The sequence below is a fragment of the Poecilia reticulata genome, linkage group LG13 (assembly GCF_000633615.1).
Source record: "Poecilia reticulata strain Guanapo linkage group LG13, Guppy_female_1.0+MT, whole genome shotgun sequence".
Lineage (NCBI taxonomy): Eukaryota > Metazoa > Chordata > Actinopteri > Cyprinodontiformes > Poeciliidae > Poecilia > Poecilia reticulata.
In genome coordinates, this window is record NC_024343.1 from 27,501,783 (window position 1) to 27,526,717 (window position 24,935).

Sequence of the window (24,935 nt, forward strand, 5' to 3'; positions counted from 1 at the left end):
GGTGCTGGAGTGAAAATAAACTAACACAGATTGAGCAGTTCGCCATTCATTGCTGGGCATTGCTGGTTGGCTGGCTGAAAGAAGGCTACCACTTAGCGCTACCAGAGTGATGTTTAAGGAAGCTGTTTTAAAGTGTTAGCAAGCTAGGACTGGCATGTGTTAAGCAGCTTATGAGATATTACATTGTTATTCTATAGAGTAGAACACTAAGTATGTTTATGTAGTGGATTTATGGGTTTATTCTGTGGTTTATTTTAGCAGGTGTTATATATTTTTGATACAATCTGTGTATTAAAATCACAATTATGTCATACATATGTGATGGAGTGGTGACATCAAGGGATGCACAAGTCAAATAATCAGAGTAGCGTCTATCAATTTTACCATAATATGCTGTTATCAATGCTAAGGAGAGCAAATAATAATAATAATAGTAACCTTTTTTTTTTTTTTTACTTGATCAAAAGTCAGATATAGGTTAGATCAGTGGTTCTTAACCTGGGTTCGCTCGAACCCCAGGGGTTCGATGAGTCGGTCTCAGGGGTTCGGCGGAGCCTCTGCCGCGGAGGTAAAGACACACTTGTGTAAAGCCGTGATGACGCCCCGCTTTGCCATCACTTTCTGCAGAGGATCACGTTACATTGCTTAGCCAATCAGAGCTGCGGAGGAGCACTGATTGAAGGAGCTCCACTCTCAGCATGAATTTGAACTTGTGTCTTTAATTACTTCAGCAAAACTCACAGTTTTTACCACAAATTCTATAGTCTAAATCTGCTCCTTAGTCGCATCTTTTCGGTATTGGTACTGCCTCTAGTGGTGTGGGGGTGATAACAAAGCTAATATAATGACATTACTAAATCAGAATACCACAAAGTACTTTGTGTGTTTTGTTGCAATAAGAAGGGTTTGGTGAATGCGCATATGCAACTGGGGGGTTCGGTACCTCAGAAAAGGTTAAGAACCACTGGGTGAGAGATGTTTTCCCACAGATAGGAACAATTCCATTTTTCTTACTATATTTAAAACAACACTTTTCATCAAAACATCTTTAGCACATGTTTCCGCTTTTGAGTGTCCTAGTTCTAAAAATAAAATTATTCTTCAGGGCAGACCTCAAAGAAAATTGCATCAGCCAAAATGGGTACGTTTCTCTTTGAAATAGAAAGTTAGATGATCTAAAAAGGGCTTTTGTTTACATAAAAACTGGTGAAAGGACTGTAAATCTTCTAAATATGTCTAAATTCTGAGCTTGTTACTCTGTGGATATAAAATGTATGCCACTTTGTGGCATTGGATGGCTGACCAAAATCAGGAAATGAAGGTCTGATACTAATTGATTCTTGTATAAAATCTTCCTGATATTGCAGTTTGGAGAGTTTTGCCACCAATATGAAAGTAATTTTAGGTAAAATCACCCAATTTTCTTTACTGTCAAAACTTAAATTTCCACCTATACAGATGTTTTCATAAATACTTCAGCTCTTTCTGAACCACCCAATGCTGTTGTAGGTAAATACATGTGTCGTGTTTATTTAATTCAAAGCTCTTTGAAGCTGGCTCGTTTTGTCAGTGGGGAACTAAGCTTTTGTCCTACATTCACTTCAAGAACTGGCAGCGGACACTTTGAACCAGAACTGGTACAAAGCCCACACAGACCAGTTTTCCTAATGAAGTGTAAGCGAGACAGAATCTCTAGAGAGTAAAGTCAAAGAATGCTCCTCTGGCCACAAATAGTACAGCAGAACTGCTCCACAGCTGCTGCCAGATTTGGTAAGAGCTTGTCACTTTTTCTCCAAATCACCCCAGACTGGATGTTTCGCTGCTCACTTTGTTTTTCACACTTCTGTAGCTCCGTAGAAGGAACATCTTCTGGGTCCTGAGAAGAATTAAACCCCTCTATGTAAGGGTGAACAACAATGAATGTTAAAATTGTATCATGATATTTTTGGTTATTTATTGTCATAAAAATGAAAGTGTATTTTTTTTTTTTAGGCAACTTTATGACTGACTGCATGTCACAGTAATCCTAGCCACACGTGTCAGATATTGATGACTATCACAGGCTTTTTCTAATTAAAGCAACTTTTTGTCTTTTAATCTTATTACTTTCTTCTGGTAATATTGCATCTTTATTCTGGTGATTTTAAGACTTTATTCTCATGATACTATAACTTTTTATTCTTGTCACTAAAGGGATGAGAATATAAAAACTAAAACCCTAAAAGTGTCGTTCGAAGTTCAACGTATTTGTTTAATTTTATGTGATAGATCAACCCAATTTTTGTTCAAATGAAGCACCCCAAATTGTTGCATTTATTTGAAATAAGCCTCTAAATGTAGTTCAGAAGTCATCTAATCGAATATGTGTTTGCAATCTAATCGTAGAATAAATTCAGCTGCTCTGTGAAGCTGTGAGAGGCTGATTAGAGACCATTAGTGGACAAGCAACATCATGAAGTCTAAGGAACTCGCCAGACAGGTCAGGAATGAATTTGTAAGCAAGTTAGAAGCAGGTTATTCCAAGCTATGGACGTCCCCTATTCAATCCATCATCTGAATAAAATACTTTACAATTAGTGGTATGGAAAAAGCCCAAGTGTTAATAGTTTTGCAAGGGACTGTAAAGCATTTACTTTAAAAATTAATTACAAAAAATAGCAGCAATACTATGCTTTTAACTTTACTGTATTTTTTTATCCAGTGAGTCAAATCTGCTTAAAGGCTGTATAGTTGGTACTGAGACGGGAGATATTTTTTAATAATCCAAGTAAAAGAAAAACAAAATAAAAAAAAAAACGGCTGAACAATAAATATATAAAAAAAAATATATATTTTAAATATATTTTGTTGGAAATGTTTATTGCGCAATTATGTAAGTGAAACATGTTCAAATTTGATGTGTATTCATTTCAGATAGTGACTAAACAACCAGATATTCCATTCTTCCAATCCCACCAGTGCTGCGCTGACCTGTTGGGCTTAAAACTACCTGGTTAAAAAAACCTGCACCTCATTTATGTTCTCTTGTTCTTGTCAATATTTGTTGCAAAAAAAAAAAAGAGGCTGTGTTGTCCCTTAAGGGAAATCGCAACTGGAATTTTCAGACATAAAATAACTGATGCAATAGTAATGTCTAACTGGGCCTTTAATAAGTTGCCCCTTTTTTAAAACTGAATTTCAGCAGCAATCAGATATTTGTAGTGTGTCAGTGAAGCAGTTTAAAGATTTTCCTAACAGAAAGTGCAGCCTTCCTCTTGTATGTTGCAACCTGAGCGCTTGTGTTCTTGTGGGAGCCACTTCGGCATGTAGCTGAATGTGAGCCCCCCGCTGGGCAGTACGAAGTAGGCAAACCTCAAGAGTTTTCTCTGCTTTAAAAACCACATTCTTAGACTTAAAAGCCTCATAAGAAGTAGAGGATAAGATCAGTCAGTTTCCACGAGGAGGAGGGCTCTATAAAGTGCTGGCTTAGGGGCCCCACTTTTTTTTCCCCTTCTCCTTTTGGAGTGAGATTTTGCTGCTCAGCTGTGGCATCCAGCAGTTTTTTGAGATTGAATATGAGGGCTGTGAACAATCTAAATTTATTTGAAAACGTATTCATTTTTGGACTACATTATGCTATTTAAGCTTTTTTCTCCCCCTCTAGTTTATATTTTTATTTTGGAACCAGGCAGAAGGCAATGTTTTCCTTCTGTAGCCATCTAAAAGACTGGTTTAGAAATGGGGATTAAAAAAGTTGGAAGAAAAAAATAATTTTATGAATTTAACATAAATGTTCTATTTATACTAAACCTTCCCTTAAAATATGAGACTTGCCATAATAATATTTTGATGATTATTTTATATTTGTTGATTAAAATTGCAAAAACTTTTTTTTTTAACTTGCTCAACAATAAATGAAACACAATATTTAATGAAACAAGCAAAGTAGTTTGATTTCTGTATTGAAAAGAAATGAAAGAAAATTGCACCCAATCAATTGTTTAATGTGCATATGCAAAAAAAGCCCAACCCAATAAATTTATGTCATTTTTGAATTGTGATCGAAGGCCGCACAAAATCATTTTAAGGACTGCAAATTGGCCCCCAGGCTACACTTTGGGACACCCTTGTTGAGAGGAAGGATTATAATGAATAATCTGTTTACATAGATGAATGGATTACAACATTCTCAAATTATGTGTAATGAGCAATTAAAAAAGAAAGATTCACTCGAGTTGAATCTGAAGGTCTACTCACTGTGGAAAACAGAAATGGGTCTGAAAACCTTCCCTTAGCTTCTGTTTGTAGTGCCTCAATAACTCACAGATGGTATGATAACATAAAATGTCAACACATAATAAAAATCTACAGAGAACCGGGAAGGTTTCAGGTGAATGCAGAGAGAAGAAACCAGTTATGAGGTGAGCCACAGTTCTGCAGTTTTAATACCGACTTCACTGCATTTGGAATTCAGGAGCAGCACTCCAGAAAAAAAAAAAAAAGGGTTGCCATATGTGATAAGATGGCCGAAGCTTCTGCTCTTTGCTGCTTTATGTGCGGGTGTCATCGAACCAAATGCTGCTCATGCAAAGCTGCATGAATTTTGTAATAATAAAACACATAATTTCTCAAGACATTAAATTAAAAAAAAAACTATGTTGAAAGAATACATTTCAGAGGCACATTTTGTCATGTATCTCGGTTTGTTTATTACTATGTTCTGATTAATGTCAAAGTAAAAACAGACATATGATATGCGGTACTGTGAAAAATATTAGCCTGCTTCCAGATTTCTGCTGTTTATGATTATTTTGACATACCTAAATGTTTCAGATCATCAAAAAATATATATAAGGCAAATATAACCCAAAAGAAAATGAAACAACCAGCATTCAAACATTTACTTTATTTATGAAGCAGAAGAAAGATATCAAAATGAGCTGAAAGTAGCTTAAACATAATTCCTCCCTAAACCTGGAAGTTTGTATGAAAGTGACAATTAGTCTTTTATAAGACTGCACAGAAATGTTTACCCACTCCTCTTTTAAGATTAGTTTTTTATTGGTCACATTGGAGGGTTTTGAGCAAAAATAAAGGCTATACCACAGCATCAGATTTAAGTCTGGGCTTTGACTAGACCACTCCAAGACCTAGTTTAAATATCTATCTTTTTAATTTTAAATTATTTGGAGGGGGACTTGGTGGTGTGCTTCAGATCACTGTTGGTAGAGGACAGAGTGTTCATAAAGGGCTGAATTATGTTTACTTTCCTCATTTAAAGTCATTGACAGAATTTTTAGGGGTGTAAGTACTGTAACTCTGGGTCACTTCGTTTTTGTGCTCTCTTTCCTTTCAGCATATTCTCAAAATTGTGACAAAGTGCTATAGGAGGCATGTGGCAGCATTGGTCAGACTTTAAAGGTTTTCATTTGGTAGCCACTGCCTGCATCCAGCATGCTTGAGTCAGGAAGCAGCTGCTGAGAAATCATCATTAAACCCCAGGGCATTCACAGGCGAGCCTCAGCTTTGGTTCAGGGCTATAGGGGACGGAGTACACTTAACTCTGCTGGCTGAGAGAGGCACTCTGTACCCGGGGAATCTGATATGGACACCAGCTTGCCTGCAGAAACGAAAGTGAGATAAATTGTAAACTAGTTAGTCTGTCTTTTGCAGTTCAAGGTAATAGACAGACGTTTATCTCTTAGGAAATGCCTGTAGTCATACATTCTGAAGGCAGAGAGGCAGGTTTTCATCTGGAGATAGAACCTCAAAAAGATTAAAAAAAGAAGGTGCAGAAAAAAAATAAGGCACCATGGGCTGCTTGTGCTAGAATGTTTTTGAAATGCTTCGAGAAATGTTATAATGATAAAGGAAATCAAACTTTTCCCATGCATGACGGCAGAACGCTTGATCGCTGTTTTGCGTTTGCAATTGTTTGTTACACTGACAATTAAAAGGAAATTAGGAAATCTATTTTTACTGTTGCTAACAATTTAGATATGCAAACATCGTACCAGTCAAACATTTGCATCATGTTAGAAATAGTTCAAATGCCTTCTTTTTTTTGTCTTTACTCAGACAAAAATAATAAATGAGTTATGTCCTGATGTGACCAGCTTATATTTTTACATTGTAATTTCTTCTGTTATGACTTTTATTGATGCAATGCTGGTGGTAATTCTAACTAATATAATGAACCCTACTCAGGAAACCTTTTGCAGGCGTTTTAACTGATTGGGGTGTGGCACCATTAGTTTTCAGTATTCAACATTTTCACAATATTCAAATTTTCTAAGACACAGAATTTTGAATTGTCATTATCTGTTAGCCATCTCCATCAAAATTTCAAGAAATAAAGGCTTGAACTATGTCACAATAGAATACGAGTTTCACGTTATGAAATGAGTGATAGAAATATTGAACTTAGCATTTTTTGAGACGCACCTGTAAATGTAAACATTAGTTTCCTGTGTCAATGCCATGGAGACTGTGCACAATTACATTAAATCTGACATCTCCAAAAGGCTGGCAAAGGTTTCCAAACCAGCATGCTTCATGACCGAAGTTAAGAAACTAAAACAGACTATTACATTTTCACCCTTAATGGTTTCTGCTGAAGTCTGCATGGTGGAGCAGTTGTTGCCTTGCAGTAAGAACGCCTTGGGCTCAAATGCTGGCCTGGGGTCTTTCTGCATGAAGTTTCTACATTCTCCCTGTGCATTCTGGGGTTTTCTGCCAGTACTCGGGCAAAGAGAGAACTGCGAGGCTATTTTAACTAGATTCTCGAAGTTTCCCCTGAGCAGTGAGTTTCTGTGTACATGGTTGTAGTTATGTGTTTATGCTTGCTCTGATTTAATCAATAAATGGCATTGACACCAGAAATGGCAAGATTTGAGGCATCTCCTTGCAATAAAACTTCCACACTTAAGAGTGTTGCTGATTGCTCAAGTTTTATCATCAGCACTCAGGCACTGATTGGGAAAAAAGACCAGATTTCTCTATTTCTGACCAGCTGGTCACCTGAAAATTGTTTGTGGTCACCAGCCAACCAGCTGTTTGTCTTCCAAAGACCCTGAAACTATTATTTAGAAACAGAGACACTCAAAATACTGGAAATAAGCCTAGAATTAGTGAATTTTCCTTCTTTTAAACTGTAGAACTTTGAACGTAGCCATAAGAATTTCAGTGTGATGTTGAATTTTAATTTCATTAATTAATCTTTTCTGTTTGGTTGAAAGGTATGACATGCTAAGGAAGCAGGTCCTTCTGCTGGAGGAGGCAGAGGGAGGTGTTGACCAGTTCACACGTAGCTATCGCAGCTTTGGTGTGCAGCGATTGCCCGACAACAGCCTGTTTTTCAAGGAATGGGCTCCTGCTGCTGAGGCCCTTTTTCTCACTGGTGAATTCAGTAAGTAACATGAGTTTTGTTCTCTAGCCTAACAGATGAGCTGGTTTTCACTAATTAACACCAGATTATTGAAAATTTGCATTGTTTTCTGTTGTATTAAATATGTCCTGAAATATCCTGACAACGTGTCTTAATGGTGATTTAGGTAGAAAACATGAACCTCTAAGCTGATTAAGTCTGTAAGAGAAAGGTCAGCATAAAGCACCACGAGGGCGTTGTCTTGTTCAAACAGCCCTCCAGGGTGAAAGAAATGTAGGAAATATTGATTACACAGTATAAACTTGCATATTCAAGACTAAATGTGGAGTATCTGTGTTAATATTTCAGTTGCTGGTTATTTCATCATTGGTTAGAAAGTTGTTGAAAGTGTGCAACCACTATGTTTTTAATGAAATCTTTATTTTCCCCAGTTCCTGAACTTGAAAATAATTATAGGTCAATACTTTTGGATGTTTTTTTTTTTTTTTTTTTTCTGGAGTCTGCAGAGAAATGGAAAAAATAATTAACAAGCCCGATTAAAAGCCTTTGCTAACTGTGTCTTGCTAAAACAAATGAGCTCTTTCAGGACTCAGTTATTGTAACCGTTCTCCTGATTCTCGCCAGAGTGGCTGGAGAGCTCTTTGTCCATTTCCTTTCTCCTTTTTTCACAACAAAACATTATAATCTCGAAGCATTGACAGATGGCAGAAGGTGCTACTCAACCAAGGCTCTGTGTGTTTTTCCCCCATAACCTCGGCAACTTGTGACTGCGTCCTGCGACAGAGCTGTCGAGACTTCAGCAGAACTCTTTGGTGTGTCACTGCATCGATTGTGCAGAGCTTTGATGGCTCTGGTCATGGTCACAAAGAAAAGCACCCAGAGCCCATGGTGTGCTGACACACTCGATGGTGTGCTTACACCTGGAGCTGCTTCGAAGTTGCAGTTCTGCATGCGTTACAGAGGCACACACTCATCTGTGCAACTGCTCTTACAGCAAAATGTAGAGGCACTTTTGCAGTGACATACAGATGTGACAAAGAGGAGAGCAGCAAAGCAAAGGTATGAGACTACCATACTGAACTGAAAAAAAAAACAAAACAAACATGCACAGATGAGAGACTAGAAACGATTGCATAATTAAGCCAATAATCTCAAACTCTTTTTGTTTGACAGAAAACCTGCATGGTTTTATAGCTCAGGAAAACTACGGCATTTGATAATAATTTTCCTGGTATGGTTAAATTCCAGTTTTCCAGACTTGATTCCATGTTCTGGAAGAATAAAAATATGCTCTAGGAGATGAGAGGAGAAAGTACAAATAGATGTGCCATTAGTTAATAAAATGTGCAAGACAATTGTTTTAACTCCTAAATGAACTAAACCTACCCTAACCAAAGATGACACTTTTTGTGCATCACTCTCTTTAACAAAACACATTATGATGAAAATACTTCTTTGATGGAGCATCTGCCATATCTATTTTTTTATTTAACAGTTTACCATAAATTATTTTTTGGCTAATAGGCAATCATTTGAAATGTAATCCTCTTTATTGAGGAAATGTGAGGATTTTTCCCCCCCAGAAATTCTGTGATGGCTAACATCTATAAAAATATAACAGAGGTTAAATGTTCAAGATAGTTTTCTGGAATATTTTTAAAACCACGTCGGAAGACCAAGTTCTACCCAGAAGGCAGCAGGACGGTACAACTCTTATCTCTTTGCTACAGTGAAAACGATATTATTAGCATTAGTGGAAATGTTAATACCCTGGGATTGATTCTGTGCGCAAAAGTGGAAATGTATCAATTTGTTTTTTGTTCATTTTTGTGCTAGTTAGCTCCGTGTCTGCGCTTTCCTCTTTCTGTATTCCTACACTTCCTTCTCCTTTTTAATTATCTTCCCAGGACCTTGGGCAGCAGCTCAATTCCAACATTCAATTCAGTGAGAGATTACATTTTGACACGGCTCAGTCATATTATTTGATTTCAATTTCATAGCAAATGTGGAAACAGCCCAACAGCCCTAGTCATGAATATGGTGCAGGTTGGATGCATAATGCACTGTTTTCTTTTTTTGTTTGTTTTTTTTTTCCCAGTCGAGTTTAGGCTAAGGGAGATAAATAAATAGTGAAAAAATATGACTTTGTACCTGTGAAAAGTGCTGGGGTTGCGCCCCAACACTTCTAGAGCATCTCCTGTGATTCATTTTCTATCCTTGCCTTGTTTCCACTCATGAATAGCAAGCAGATATGCGTTGCAGAATGAAAACATCTTAAATTGACAGGCCAGGGTGGTCACTTTATAATAAATGTTTTGTGTTCTGTCAGTCGCAGACAACTGGGGATGTTGTTGCCTTTAAATATAGAATTTACGATGCAGTCTGATCAGTTTTCTTTTTCTTTTTGGATGTAGGGTGGCCTCTGCTTTATTCTCTGTTGCAATAGTCACATGACCCACAGATCAGTAGAGAGATCAAACACAACAGCAAGGGGTTATGTAAGGTTGTTTTTATGAGGGAGCGTGTGAAAATAGATCATAGAAATCTGAAAGAAAAGTGGAACACTGACAGAAATGAACTGTTCCTTGTGTTTACACTTTTTGGTACCTTTGATTTTTTTTTTTTTTGTGCTTTTTGAATTTTATTTTCTGTAAGGGCAATGTGATTTGGCCAAATTGTGCATTTCTCTGGAGAACGGGAGTGAATGGAATGAGTCACTTTCAAAATGCATTATTTAGACGCACTCCAGTTGCAATTTTTTATTTTATTTTCTGTATTGTGAAAATTCCTGTATTTTACTTTTTTCCTCACAAGAATTTTTCTCATGTATTTTTAATGTACCCAATTCCATTTGTGGGATGGGAAAACCATTGTTGCCACTAATCAGTAGTGGACACAGCTAACTAAAAAGTTGGTTGTGCTAACTCCAAAGCTCTAATCATTCAGCATTAGTTCAATAAATAATAAAGGCATATACTGACATGGTACTTGCCTTTAGCAAAAGAAATGTCACTTTTCCAAAACCAAGTAAAGCCAAGTAAATTAGAGCTTTAGGATTTATTCGGAAAAGTAGTTTAGAGGAAGCTGTTCACTAAATATTTTCAAAAATGAAAAATTAACTCTACTATTAGTGCATTGGAGGAGGTGTGCCAACCACAGCAGCTAGTTTTTGGCACTCCAAATTCAATTTGGCACTCTGATATTAAAATTAATGTTAATGTTTCTAGCCTCAAATATTAGATAATATGGAAAATAAACACCATTTGCATAAATGGACTCTAAATTAATCAACTTTTTGTGTTTCTCTTCAAAATAATGATAAAAAAAATATTTTAATGACTTTCAAATTTGGGATGTTAATATTTGTAGTGTAAAAGTTGTTATGCATTGTTGTGATCACAAAGGAAAAGATTGAGATGAGTAATGGAAATGTGGTTTAAACGGAACCATTACTGTCGTCTGAAGAATCACAGCTGTATGTTTCTTAATAAATGCAGAGACCTACCACGAAAAAAAGTTACAACATATGCACATTGTCTTTCTATAATTTATTCATCTAACTAATGCATTTATTGTCATCAGGACCTAATCAAAATACTGAAATTTGTAAATAAACTGAATTTAAAGTGTTTAAATTGTGTTTGTTTTCCCATAGATGGCTGGGACAAATTCTCTCACCCTTACTCCAAGAAAGAGTTTGGCAAGTGGGAATTGACTATTCCACCTAAGTCTGACAACTCTCCAGCTGTGGATCATTGCACCAAGCTGAAGGTAAAGAACAGAACGTCTTCATGCTTCTTTTCACGCCCTCAGTGGGTGACGTCTGGCCGTGACGGAGCAGAGAGTTGTCACTTTCAAGCTGTCGTGTGCGGTGTCTTATGAACTGAGGGGAAACCTGGCGTGTCGCCATCAACAACATGTCATAATCACAGGGCAGAAGTGAGATTACTATATGTACACAGACTGCACAGTGGAGAGCAGATACACCTGAAGAGCCCCATCTGATGGCTTTGATTTCAGCTTCCATCTGCGCCCTGTGAGGAATACCTCAGGGCTGTGCTCTCTTTTCTTTTCTTCCGTTTTTTTTCCCCCCACCCGGTTCAAAATGCACCCCGCAGTCCATGTACATGATTAGTTTTAAGCTTCAGTAAATAATTCCTCAGGGTTAAATACAAACGATGCACCTCCCCTTATGCATTGTCTCAGCATGCATGAGAAATAACCTAAAAATTGTGATGCCAGACAAGGAGAGGATGGCATCGCTATGGGCTCTCTCCTTGGGAACGGGTCATCGCTGGCACACTCCTGCGCCCCGGACCGCATGCCCAGCTCCCATTGTCTGCAGAGGTCAGTCTAAGGACGATAAGAAGCAGATGGAAATGCTGGCACCTGGCCTTTCCTTGTGCACCCCTGCTGCCGATGAATAGCAGTCTTGCTGTGAGCTCCACTTTGGAATTAGTTCCACAGCTCTCCCTCGTGGAAGCAAAAGCCTACCTCCGATCACTCTCATGGAGAGCGGTTTGCCCTCCCATCCCCTTTGTTCGAGGCCTAATTTTTCTTCATAAATGGGTTTTGTCCCTTTCTGGGGGTTGCTTTGGCATGGAAAATGCAAAAATTCTATTTTAATGCTGGTCAGAGGTATAAACGCACTCATCAGTGGCATCAATGTCCTATTTATTTCTGGCTTTTAGTGATGTACTTTAACTATTTGTTTTTTCTGGGTGGATTAAACAACAATTACACAAGGGGGAATTCTTATCTGCGTCGGTTCAAAATTTTACACACACACTTTGAGTAGTTATGAGTTCTTTTTCAACATGGTAATCTTGTCCTTAGTCTCTAGCCTTGTCCATTCCAAGCCTTATTCGATATGAGTTTGAAATTATTTTCTTGCTGGAACACCCAAATTAATCCAGTTTATAACCCAAACTATAAACTGCTTAAACACCTGACCATAATGACAAGAAAAATGTTTGGAGGAATCGAGATTTGACTTGTACAACTGTCAAGTATGCTAGCAGTACCGTTATGCTGGTGACGGAGAAGCACCTCCAAATTCCTAAACTTCACTTTGAAGCAACAGTTATGAAACTTGGACATAACTCGGTTTTCCAAAAGGACAATTGTGCATTACAACTGGATTTGGAATACACAAAATAAAACAGTAAGGCTTTGGAATGGCCCCAACTTTAACCCTGTTGAATAAAGACTGTAGATCATTCTCAACAACAAAATCTATAGCAAGAAACGAACCGACTTTAAATTATCTGGTGTCAAAAGCTAGAATTATGCCAGAGGGTTGTTGATGGTTACAAAAAGTGAATAAAACTGTTTTGCATAAGAAGGTTTATTCAAAATGTATATAATTCAGCCAGTAGGCATCAGATTGACCCTGTCGGGATCACAGTAAATTCAAACTTATGCACACGTGTCTTGTCTTAGAAGATGTTTGTTGTATTGCATCATACTGTAAACTTCCCTCAAAAACAGTGATTTTTATACCGGTGACTGTATGCAAACAGTAAATCGGCAGCCGAAGTGATAAAACAAATATCTTTATGTTTTAGCCTTACTTTACTTCTTGCACACTGACCAGCTCCAAGCTGTTCTTCTGGCTCAGGCAGTGTTCCAGTTTGCCCACCAGTCAAAGTTATCTCTAATGTTCCTAATTCTGGCCAATTTGTCTGAAGGACCAGGACTCTGTCAGGCTTCATGCCAGTCCATTTATCTAACTATCTTTTCCTAATCCTATAAACTATGAAGCTTGTCATACTGGGAACCAGGCAGCTAACTCCTAGGTGGCCTGCCCATAATGAAAAAACCCCAGAGGGGAGTCTGGCTACCGGCTCACAGGCAGGTGGCATTGGAGCGGTCATTACTTCACAACAGTGGCCAGATTTACTTGAGTTCTAATGCCCGTTTCTGCAGGGGACAAAATAGGGTGAACACATACTGTGGGTAATACGTCGATTTCTTGGTGGGTTTTTCCCAGCTCCCACACTGCTTTTCTCCTTTATTATTTGACAATGGGAGCAAAGTAACTTGTCAGATTTCCAAAGTGTGTTTATTTTAGCCCCATCCAAACCCCAATTGCAGGACATAATGGATGAAAGGCAAGGAATAATGATTTAGACGTCCTGTTTTTTTTTCTTTTTCTTTTTTTGTCGTGTTTTGTTTTTTTCTAATTTGCTCCCTGGCTCAAATCCCTTCTCGAGATAAGCCAGTAAGTTGCTGTTTTAAAAACCAATCAGAGTTACCCCATACAGGCAAATATAATGGAGCATAATCACCACCAAATCCAGGTTCACTTAGTGTTCTGGTCAATACTTTGCAGCTTGTCGCCTTGTTTTCTCTGAGAAAGATACAGAGTTATATATTTTGCGCCGCAGAGCAGGGAGATGGAACAGAAGTGTGTTTTTTATGATGAAAGATTTCTAAAAAATGTTTAGTTTATTGGTTGAACAGTCTGCCCATTCTCTCTGTGTAATGGAAAGAGACTAATGTCTCAGTTTTATGATGTAAGCATTTCATGGCTGGAAGGCGTAAATAAGTGCAGGCTGTAAAATCACAAACATTTAGAGGAAGATATGCGCAGGAGTCTCAGCCTTTGATTACTTTCAAAGATTTCCTCTTATTATCTGCATTTAAGTGTTTAACTTTGGAAATGTTACATCCTGCAAATCTTGGGCTCATTTTGGGTTTGAATTGTTTTTCATTATCATTCCATCTCATCAGGCAATGCAAAGTTGCTTTTGTTCTCTAACCATATGCCAGCTGACTGTAGTGGCTGTTTTTGTGTCCACTTTCTATCACTCAAGGTGTCCTTGCTTTAACATAACACTCATTTATCTTATTTCCCCAGGTGGTAGTTCACACTAAGGATGGCGAGCGCCTCTACAGGATCTCGCCTTGGGCAAAATATGTGACCAGGGAGGAGAAATCTGTCATCTACGACTGGGTTCACTGGGATCCCCCTCAGCATTATGTTGTAAGCAAGAATTTTATGAATGGTTGAATTGTTTATTTACTTTGCTGCTTTTATGTTTGTCTTAACTATGTATTTGGCATCTTGTTTTATTTAAATGTTGATGACTAGTAAGTGGAACAAAACATCCAAGCCACGATACGAGGAGATTCACATTACTTGGTTCACAAAGAACGACATGAGAAAGACTTTGGCAATATAACGGGAAAAACCAAGAATCCCTTTTTTTCACTTGTAAATGTTTCTCAAATCACAAATTGGGTTTTAAATATTTTGAGTTCAGAATATGCCAGACCACGTTTGACTAGACCAATTATTGTGTATTGTTTATCTTTGTCTAATAATACCAAAAATCATTGGAAATGTTCCCTTTTCACCTTTTCACATGTCATTAAAATTATTTTGTCCATACAGATTCCTTCCAATTGAATTTTTTTGTCATACTACAGAGTATGAGATTACATTTTAATGTCAGACAAGGAAGGATAAAAAAACTTATAGTATGTCTTAACGCTATCCAAACCAACTTGGGCTTTTGTGAAAAGCAATTGTCACAATTTTAATTTATGAAACTGCTGTGATTAATCAAATTATTTGGGTCATTTTCACTAGCCACACCCAGGCCTGATAACGGCCTGACCTGTAGAATCAAATAAGCCTTTTAACAGAACCTGTCTGACAACAGTGGCATTGATCTTAAATCTTAAAAAGCAATGCATCATGCCCTAATCTAAAGAAATTAAAAATAAGACAAGGGACTACCAGAATGTAACAAACTTGTAAATATTTCAAATTCAGTTCCTAAGGTATTTGGACTTCATTGAACCACAGTCAAAGCCATTATCTACAAATATGGAACTGTAGGAAACTTTTCCTGGAGTATTTAGCCAGCCACAGAGAAGAAATAAAATGTTACCAAGCCATTTCTAAAGCTCCAGCAACTCAATAGTGAAACCCACAGATGGCAAAAAAATACTGAAAAGTGGCAAACCTTCTCGGGAGTAACCAGCCTACCAAAATTACAGAAGAGCATGTCAACAATCTTTCCAGGAAGAGACAAAAAAAAAATCTGCCCACTGCTACAAAATCCACTTGCACTTGGTGTTCATCCTTCAACAGTGAGAAAGAGATTATGGGAAAATGGCAACCATGGGAGAGTCGAGGCCAAAACCTTCTGACCAATAAGAAAACGGCTCACATTTCCATCTTGATTGCCAACATTTTTATGTGCAGTGATCTACAGTAGACCAGCAAATCCACCTCTGAATGGCAAAATGAAGTTTAAGACCATAATTGTAAAATGTCAAAATCTGTTAACAAGTCTAGCTTTCGTGTCATTTTCTGTCAGACACTCACACTCCTGACCCCCTGGGGGTAAAGGCAAAATTACTTTCTGTCTTTGAACATGGCTGCATTAAGGAGCTTCACAAGCAAGGCCTCTTGCAACATGCCGTCAATGCAGAGGTCGGACACAGAAAGACAGTCACTTCAAATTTCTTAAAAGAAATTAGATGAGGGTTGGATGAGAAAGTTATGGGGTAGACCAAAGAAATTTCACTTGCACTGAGCTCAAGGATCTGACAGGCTGTCGGTAAAGACACAGGCAGATCCTTAGCCCAAATTAAGGCCCTTGCATGCTGACTGGAGCCCATTAACTACAATATGGCATCTGTGAAAGAAGAACTTGAAGAACAAAAACGGTCACGTCTTCTCCCTGTCCACAACGTATTCATGTACACTTTGCAAGGGACAACCATACACTGGACATTGAAAGAAAGAAGAAAGTTTTTCTTTGGGAAAAAAGTTTGATCTGGATGGTACTGATGGCTCCGAACATCACTGGCATGACAAAGAAAAAGTTCCATCTTAGTCAGGAAACTTTTCCCCTCAATGGAACAAAGAAACTTCACAGCATGAGGGGATATCAAACCACAGTTTGGTATGTTGGCTATGTGAAGATGTAAATAGTGAAAGATTACCTTCAAACCTTTGACTGTGTTGTGACAACTGGGATGAAGGATTTCTTCCAGTGAAGTAACAACCTTGTTATAGACTATCTTGCTTGTTTTCATCTGATTTAAATCTAGATAAAAACATTCAGGTATGTATAGCTAAGGAGGTTTACTAAAGTAGTTGATTCCCTAAATACTTGCATAAACAATGCATCAACAATTTCAGCAGTAGGGCTGCTTTCTTCTTAGCCTTTTTTGACACTTTACATTTGGTTTAGGTTTTTCTTTGGGGGCAGCTCTGTCGTCAGTCTTGCGTTGCATGTCGTCTTTAATAATTTGATTATTCTACATCTTTTTATTCCTATTCTTGTTTCTTCTTTTTGTCTTTTTGTGCTCAACTTTCAACCTTGTTGCTTGCTAGCAGGTTGAAATTCTAAAACTTCTAACTTTGTTCTCTGTTCTTAAACTTTCAGGAGTGTCTAAAGTGCCTTCTGCCAGAAGAGTAACTGTTTATGGCCATTAAAAGCTAATCTTTAATAATTAATTAGTTGTTTTTCCATTTAATTGTTAAAAGCCTCACTGCGGCTTTGATAGTTTGTTGCCACATCAAAGTATATCATTTTGAATGTGTGCATCTGAAACTAGATTGTGATGCGTTTCCCTTTCTCTTGCTTTGGATAACATGCTCCTTCATTTTAAATGAACCTTACATTTTTTATGGGAGATTGTTGCTTTATTCTTAAATAGTTTATAAAACAGATTTTTCATAGGGTCTCAATGTTTCTCAGTACTACTTGATGTTCTTAGCTCAAGAGTGAACAAGGGAAAAGCACTAAGAGGCTATTAGCGTCCACCTTGCTTTCCTTATCGTTGGTTATTTGGCACTATTTTAATTAGTTGGGGCCTCTCACTGGTGCTATATTTGTTTTATTTACAAGTGCCTCAATCATGTACTTCAGCTAGAGAGTTCAAGGCCCTGTGGGTAGCTCTCAGGAAATTTTTTCTATATATAAAACAAGCCCTTCTCCTTTTTTTTTGTTATTACAGACTAAGGGAACTATTGGGACAGCACCTTGCAAAAGTATTCAAACATATTGTTAGTTTTCAAAATGTAGGGTTTAATATGCTGAGACCAATGCAAAGTAGAGGATAAACTGAAAACCAGAAGAAGTTTCCTGACAATTTGTCTAATCATACCGTATTTTTCAGACTGTAAACCGCTACTTTTTTCCCAGGCTTTGTACCATGCGGCTTATGACCCGGCGTGGGTTTTCTGTGGATTTTTCTTCAACCACTAGGGGGCTCTCTAGCAGGAAGTGAATCATTGGAAGTCAAAATTGGAAATCAAAGAAGAAAGTGCTAATTATTTAGAACAACTAGCAGCAGGTACGATGGAGAAATGTTTTCAAACTCATATGTTGCAGCTTTTTAAGTCTAAGGCTATCGATCTGGCAGTACATAGAGCTGCTGCAAGTAAGCTTGGCGTGAACGAATCCATGGTTCGGCGTTGGAGACTGAGGTCTGCGTCCTTAATAAATCCAGCAGATTTATTAGGACGTAGCCCTCTGCTGCGTTCTCATGGAAAACCGAGAGCGGCGGAGATACCAGCGGCTTATAGCCTGGTGCGGCTTATATATGTACGTTTCCAGGTTTTCTCAAAAAATTTGTAGGTGTGGCTTATAGTACGGTGTGCTCTATGGTCCAGAAAATACTGTATGTCTCAACAAGCTTTGTATGGTTTATTATTATTTTGGTAGTCTCCTCTATCTAAGAAGTTAGTTGTGCTAACGTTAAAGCATTAATCATAAATATTAGATCCACTAATGCTACATCGTTGAATTACAGTAGTATTTAGTGGAAGCATATTAGTGGATTAGCAAAAGTGTGCTTAGCACTGGTTTTACACAAATAGAAACTTAGACTGAACACCTTGAATAAAGAGTATCTGAACACGATTTTTCAAGTTCTGGTACACATTCTAAAACTGATCTAGGACTTAGCTTACTGACACAAACATGCTGTGATCTTAACCGTTCCTTCAATTATTTTTTAGGGTAAAGTACATTGTTAGTGTTTACCACAGCGAAAAACTTTTGACATTTTCCTCTTGTCTGATCAAAACACTTTTTTCACATTTGCTGGGTCCCCTATGTGTTGTGGTAAATGTCAAATGGGACTTTATTTCAATAATTGCCTTCTTTCATTAAGCCCTGACTTGTTGTGTGCACAACTAAGAGTTAGCCTGTCAACAGATTTCTCCACCTGAGCTGTTCATCTCTGCAGCTCTTCCACAATTGCACAGGAATGTGTGTCTATTCAATCAGATCATGGTCTAATCCTCCCCGTAACTATAACCCCATCCTGTGTGCTTCGTTTCTTGGTCGACATAATCTTTGCTAAGCATCTAAAGCCTTAAAGAACAGATGCGGTTCACCCTTTCACAGATAAACTTAATTTACCAATTTACTAATCAAATGCCTAATAAGGTGACTTCTGAAAGCAGTTGGTGTTGTGCAATTTTATTTGGGGTATGAGAGTAAAGTGTACTAAATACACAACATACTTTTTTAAAATGTATTTTTATTTGTGAACGTTGAGATATAATTTTTACCTTCACTTTACAATTGAGCACTATTTTGTATTGGTCTTTGACATAAAAAGTCAATACCTTCATGGAGGTTTGTGGCTCTAACATGACAAGTTTGAAATTATTCAAAGGTTGTGAATATTTTTGGAAGGCATTTGTAAAGTGATTAATTCCTTGCAAAATGTTTAAGCAAAGATGAACATATCATTTTCATTTATTGTACTTTATTTTTCTCTGAAACTGTGCTCTGTTATCTTCATCGTTTATCATACCGTTTTTGGCATTTGCAGCACATCCATCCTCGGCCAAAGAAACCCAAGAGCCTGAGAATTTACGAAGCCCATGTTGGCATCGGGTCCCCAGAGCCGAAGATCGCCTCGTACAACAACTTCACACACAACGTGCTTCCTCGAATAAAAGATTTAGGTAAGACAGTGGGATTATTTTCCTTCTTAGGTCTCTTATTTATTTTGTTGTCTTCATGTAGCTCAGACTGATCTTAAATTGAGCTAAAAAGCGTCACACACTCGCCAGAGATGAGGTGAATGTAAAAGCGTGGTTGTACACCTCCCTTCACATACACAATTTGGACCCAACGATCTGCCAAGAAAACAAAGAAATTCCCACTTTTTCTTGTTTGTCCTTTTTTATATAAATAGCTGAAGGTATTTCTATCAGCACTGGCCAATCACACAGTGCACAAGCTTTACTGCAGTGAGTGCCACTGTTCCTCCAGGAGCAGTATTTCTCTGTGGCAGACCTGTCACATTCCCTGTGCAAAAAGTCACCTAAGCGTCCTGTGCACTGACACGACTTAGAGGGATCTCTGGCCATTGGGCAGTGTTTTGTAAAGAGGCCTTCCAATCTCAAGTCACAGCAAAACTGATGATTTAAAGGATATGCCTGTAAAGATGCTAGCTGAAGCTGGTAAAGGAGCTTCATTATTTGCAGTGAAACATGTATTGTAGACATGAGCTAAAAGGTCATTCAGCAAGGAAGAAGCCATTGCTTCACCAGCATCAACAATATGAATCAGATAATAGCTTCAAAATGGACTATATGATAAAGCACCTTAATTTTTGTTTCTTATAAAACCACAGTCGAAGAGCTTAACTAAAATGACTCTTGCTACAATTGAAAGAAGAAGGTGGAAACCTGCAAGTCTTGACAGCTGCTTCCCAGCTGTGAAGTATGGTGGTGGCAGCATCATGTCATGTGGATATTTAGCTGCATCAGTGACTGGTTTACTTCTCAGCATAGATGGCATGGTGACCAGATGGTGTTTTGTGGAAATATTGAAGCAATAACTCAGACTATCATTCAAAAAATTATGTCTGTCATAATGGACCCAATTGTCCATAAACTATTGTGAGAAGCTTGTGGAAAAATATCTGAAATGTTCATCTCAAATCCATACCGTTTCAGAAAATACATGGAAAACCTTTGTGGAAAGTAAAACTAAAAATCTATTGCTCATTATTATGACATTTATCAAATATAAAGCTTTTTTTCCAAACAGTAGTTAAACTGTAAATTTTTAATATGTCGGGTCTTGTACCTTATTAAACAACCAATTAGTACATTTACCTAAACCAAACTTTAAATATCAATAGTTAAATTCACCACTGGTATCATTTTGCAGCTCTACATATGAGGCATTGCATTACTTTGTATGTAAGCACACACCTTCTTGCCGTCGCTTTATTAAAAGGCACCAATATGACTGGTGCAGCACACCAGGAGACTTGTGATAAATGCTGTTTTCCTGCTTGTGTCATCTTGTTTAGCGGGTAAAGAAACTGCCAGATTAAATGCTGTCAAAGAATCCACCTGCAACGGCTCAGGGATTTTGCACAATAGGATTCACTAGGAGGCTAAATTTCATCGTCTCCAGTGATGGCTGACTCTGCCTGCCATTTCATTTTCTTGACTGAGGAGAGTGTACATATATAAATATAAAAAAGAGAAACTTCCTCTCACCCCAGTGCTTTGTCACACTCCTTCAGAGGTAAAGTTTTCTCTCTTTCTCCCTTTGCCTGAAAAGATATATATATAAATAATTGTGCTCCAGACAACAATGAAAAACCTTGGGGCCTCCCACTGGAGTGCTCAGCGGCACTTTAGAAGCCTGTTGTTCTCTTATTCATAGACAGTTTTTCTAGGTCTTTTTTGAAATGTCGTACATGACCTCCTAACTCTAATAGTCGGTGTTTCCCTTTTGCCTGAGCTTGTACAAAGGTGCTAGAGCTGTTGTCAAAGAGGAAATGCCTGGAGCTCATTAGTACACTTCGACTGGCACAGGTCACATAGAATCAGGGTTAGAAGAAGGAAAAGAAACTATAGGTTTCAGATGCCTCCTGTGCTAAATTAATGCAGCTAAGTGCATTCGACAAAAAAAAAACAAAAACAAAAACGGAAACTGTCATACAGTACTCAAGACACTTTCATACTAGCTTTGCAGTGCTTTCCTTCTGCCGCATGGCCAATTTATTGCATGCTTGTTTTGGGAACGATTCAAACAGCGGGCGCCTGTTAAATGAATCATATGAAAGGAGACGCTGACGGGACTGAGACCCCCCACCATCTTGAACCGTCCAAACAGACATGATGTAATGCTCTTAGTAACAAAAAAAAAGCACCACGATATTAAGCAACACTTCCTTTCTGTCAAAACGTATTCAACTCTTATTTTATCGCCACACACGATTTAGTAGTTTTACCCACAATCCCATCTGGATCCAATGTTGCATACAGTACTTTGCAAAATTATTCAATCCCCTGTGATTTCTTTTTCTCCAGTACCACATTAGTACTCCATCCGCTGTGTTAGTACTATCTTTGATTTTCTCATGAATTCAGGCAGAGCTTTGATGAAATAACAATTTAAAGTGCTAATTGATGTCAATACTTTACATTTAAAGTTGGAACTTATGTATGCATTTTAATAATATAGTATAACTTTGAAACATGGCTGCTTCAAAAAAGAAAAGGAAAAAAACGCTGAAATATAATCACCAAATCATGAACTCACACAGCCTCTGCAGCATGAACTGAGTTTGACCTGATTTTAAACTTTCTCTGAACTGCTGGAGGGGAAGCTGTGTAAAGCAGAAAGCACCATCATACCGTCCTTTAAAAACGGAGATGCAGAGATTTTTCGCTGTTACTGATGAAACAAGCTCGCCTGTTTCAAGACCAGAAATAAACGGTATTGGTTTACTAATCCAACATTTTTATGAGGAAAAAAGGTGCTTAACAAACCCGTGTGGGAACATCTAATGAAGCTAGAACTGGCTGTTTCAGATGGAAAACTCTGTTTGCATCAGGAACTCCTTGCCATTTGCTTGTCACATGTAGGGGGTGCAATTATTACATTTTGCTTAGTCAACCACTGAAGTGTATTGGTGTGACGTAAGAAGAACATTTGTTGAACACTGTCCCGTTGTAACATAATTATGCTGTACAAACTTGATAATATATTGAGTAAGCATAATATAATGTATAAACATGATAATTCTACTGCATAAACATAACAATGTCATCCAGATGGTGGCGGTAGTGTGCTTTTAGTGCATACATAATGATGGTAGTACAACGGCTAATTTACATGAAATAGTCAAGTTTTATATCAAGCTTAGTCTAACACATGGAGAGATACTGAGGCGGCTGCACATTGTTAATGAAATCAATATTAGCATGCGCACTCTGAGAAGGACTCAGAGTGGAACTGCAGAGGCGAAAAAATCTGCTACATCCTCTGAATGTGGCGGCTTTGCTAAGATTTTTGTCAAGCAAAGATTATTTTCTCCAACATCTGAAGGCAAAGAAAATCACACCTCTGATGGATTCTTTAAACATGCAGTTCGAGGACTTTTAAAATGGCCTAGTCAAAGTCCAGACCTGTAACTTATTGAGAATTGGTGGCCAGACTTAGAAATACTCATCCTCACAACGTCCGTCCACTTAGACTGATCTGGAACTATTTACAGTCCTGCTTATGTGAGACCATTATTAGCTGCAGTAATTAGATTTTCATTTATTGAACCGTTATTAAGTTACTGTCAGAGAGCCAAAACAAGTTACAGTGATAAGTTATTACATTATTGACTCCATTACATTTAAAATGGACAAAATTATTGCGGTAGTTATGTTTTTGACCTTGATCAAATTATTGGTTGCTACATGGTTTTACTTAGACGGGCTGAATACATGTCAAACCTCTGACTTTGTTAAATAAAAAAAATAAAAAAAACTGTTTTAGATCACATAAAATAAAAAATAAAGCGCCCCAATCTAAAAACATATGAAGCCTCACAGACTCAGATTCTGTCAGATTTTTTTTCGCAGAATCCTCTTGTAATAGGCTGCATTTAATCTTATAAACTAATGTTAACATCCCTGTCAATTATGAAGAAAAACGTTTCTACAGCATGATGTGGCCAACACTATGTTGGTTCATTATGTTGTTCCGTGTTAGTTTTCAACTGCACATGTTGTATTGCATGTAAACAGTGTGTCATGTAGATCATTAACTTCAATTTACAGCTATGAATGATACTGTTAATTGGTGACATAATGTCTTGGTAAATGATCTTCATTTTGTCTTTGTAAGTTCAGAAAATGTGAAAAACGTTCAAGTGGAATGAATACTTGTGCAAGGCAATGCAAATTCCAAAAAAAGTTATTAATGCTTTTTCAGGTTACAATTGCATTCAGTTGATGGCGATCATGGAACATGCCTACTATGCAAGTTTTGGATATCAGATTACAAGTTTCTTCGCTGCTTCCAGGTACAGCTTCATTTTAATAAATGTTTTTAAACGGAATTGTTTCAAGTTATGTTTTATATTGTCTGCGCTGTTTAAACAGCAGTAGATGCAATATGTACTAGGTTCTTGTTTGGAAATAGGATTATATGATCATGTATAGAGCAGAAGCTCATCCATATGCACATTTCATATCCTTCTGCAGACAGTATCTGTGCATTAATTCAGAAATTACCATGCTGAACCACACTCCCCTGTCATATGCTGACCAAAAACTGAAATAAAGTAAATAAAATAAATAAATGCAGTGAGATGAATCCTCTGAGCCACATTTGCTCAGCTTCCAGTATAGAGATTCATGACCTGCTTCAGTAACCACAGGTGTTAACAAATCAGCCAGGAGTGAACTATGAGGGATTAGAACTCAAAGGCGTATTTGTCGCAGAGTTTCCCTATTTATACAGTTTTATCCACTCCATGTAGTATCTATAACTGCACTCTGTTGTAAACTGAGTGAGCCGCTTCAGCACAGTCACCTCAAATCAAGGTTAGGCAGTCTGGCACCATCAATAATCTCTCTGTAAACACGTTTGCTGTTAATCCATAGAGTGGGGGGATTCATAGATAAACATAGACCAGAGTCTTTATCGTCTTTCAGAGATGCACATTCCTTCTGTTTATACTGTATCATTCAGAATAGTGTACAGTATATGTTGCACTTTCACCCTTTGATTGTCAAATTTAAAACCTTAGAATTTGTATGCTGAGATAAGAGGTGAATTTGCCTGCTCACTCTTGTTACGTCTGGCAGGACAGAGAGAATGCTATAGATCTATCTTTCAGGTTCATGCAAAGAGTGTGTGTAACGTGTTTCTAGTTTAAGCAGAAATCATCACAGAAAATTATATAAATGTATTTGAAAACATTTTGCAGATTTGTAGATTAAAATGTATAAGTAGACCTAAATGTTTGCAGATGACTGTTTAGTTTTTTTATTTTATTTACTAGTGTAGCTACACTTCCATTCATAGCACTCAAAATTTTCAGCAACGTTCATACAACGTTCAGTACCACATTAGTACTCCATCCGCTGTGTTAGTACTATCTTTGATTCCAAGTCTTTTTGAAGTATGTATCTAAAGCTTTGGAAATGTAGAGTGATATTTATTTATCTTTTTTTGTCTATTTTTACTAAAATCACCCCAACTCAAATAAGGATGAAGTGCTGTAAACATCCATTTTAATCCACTGATCTGTCATACAGGAAGTGATGGTTGTG

At 37.6% G+C, this 24,935-nt stretch overlaps 1 protein-coding gene across 1 annotated transcript in view; it reads left to right on the plus strand.

Moving 5' to 3' along the window:
- The window catches only part of gbe1b (glucan (1,4-alpha-), branching enzyme 1b), a 108,648-nt gene that overhangs the window by 5,347 nt on the left and 78,366 nt on the right, over positions 1-24,935 (plus strand). The window contains exons 2-6 of the mRNA XM_008426352.2: positions 7,218-7,387; positions 11,022-11,137; positions 14,229-14,354; positions 19,181-19,316; positions 23,590-23,680. Of these exons, the coding sequence (XP_008424574.1) occupies positions 7,218-7,387; positions 11,022-11,137; positions 14,229-14,354; positions 19,181-19,316; positions 23,590-23,680 (639 nt within the window). The remainder of the gene's footprint in view (positions 1-7,217; positions 7,388-11,021; positions 11,138-14,228; positions 14,355-19,180; positions 19,317-23,589; positions 23,681-24,935) is intronic.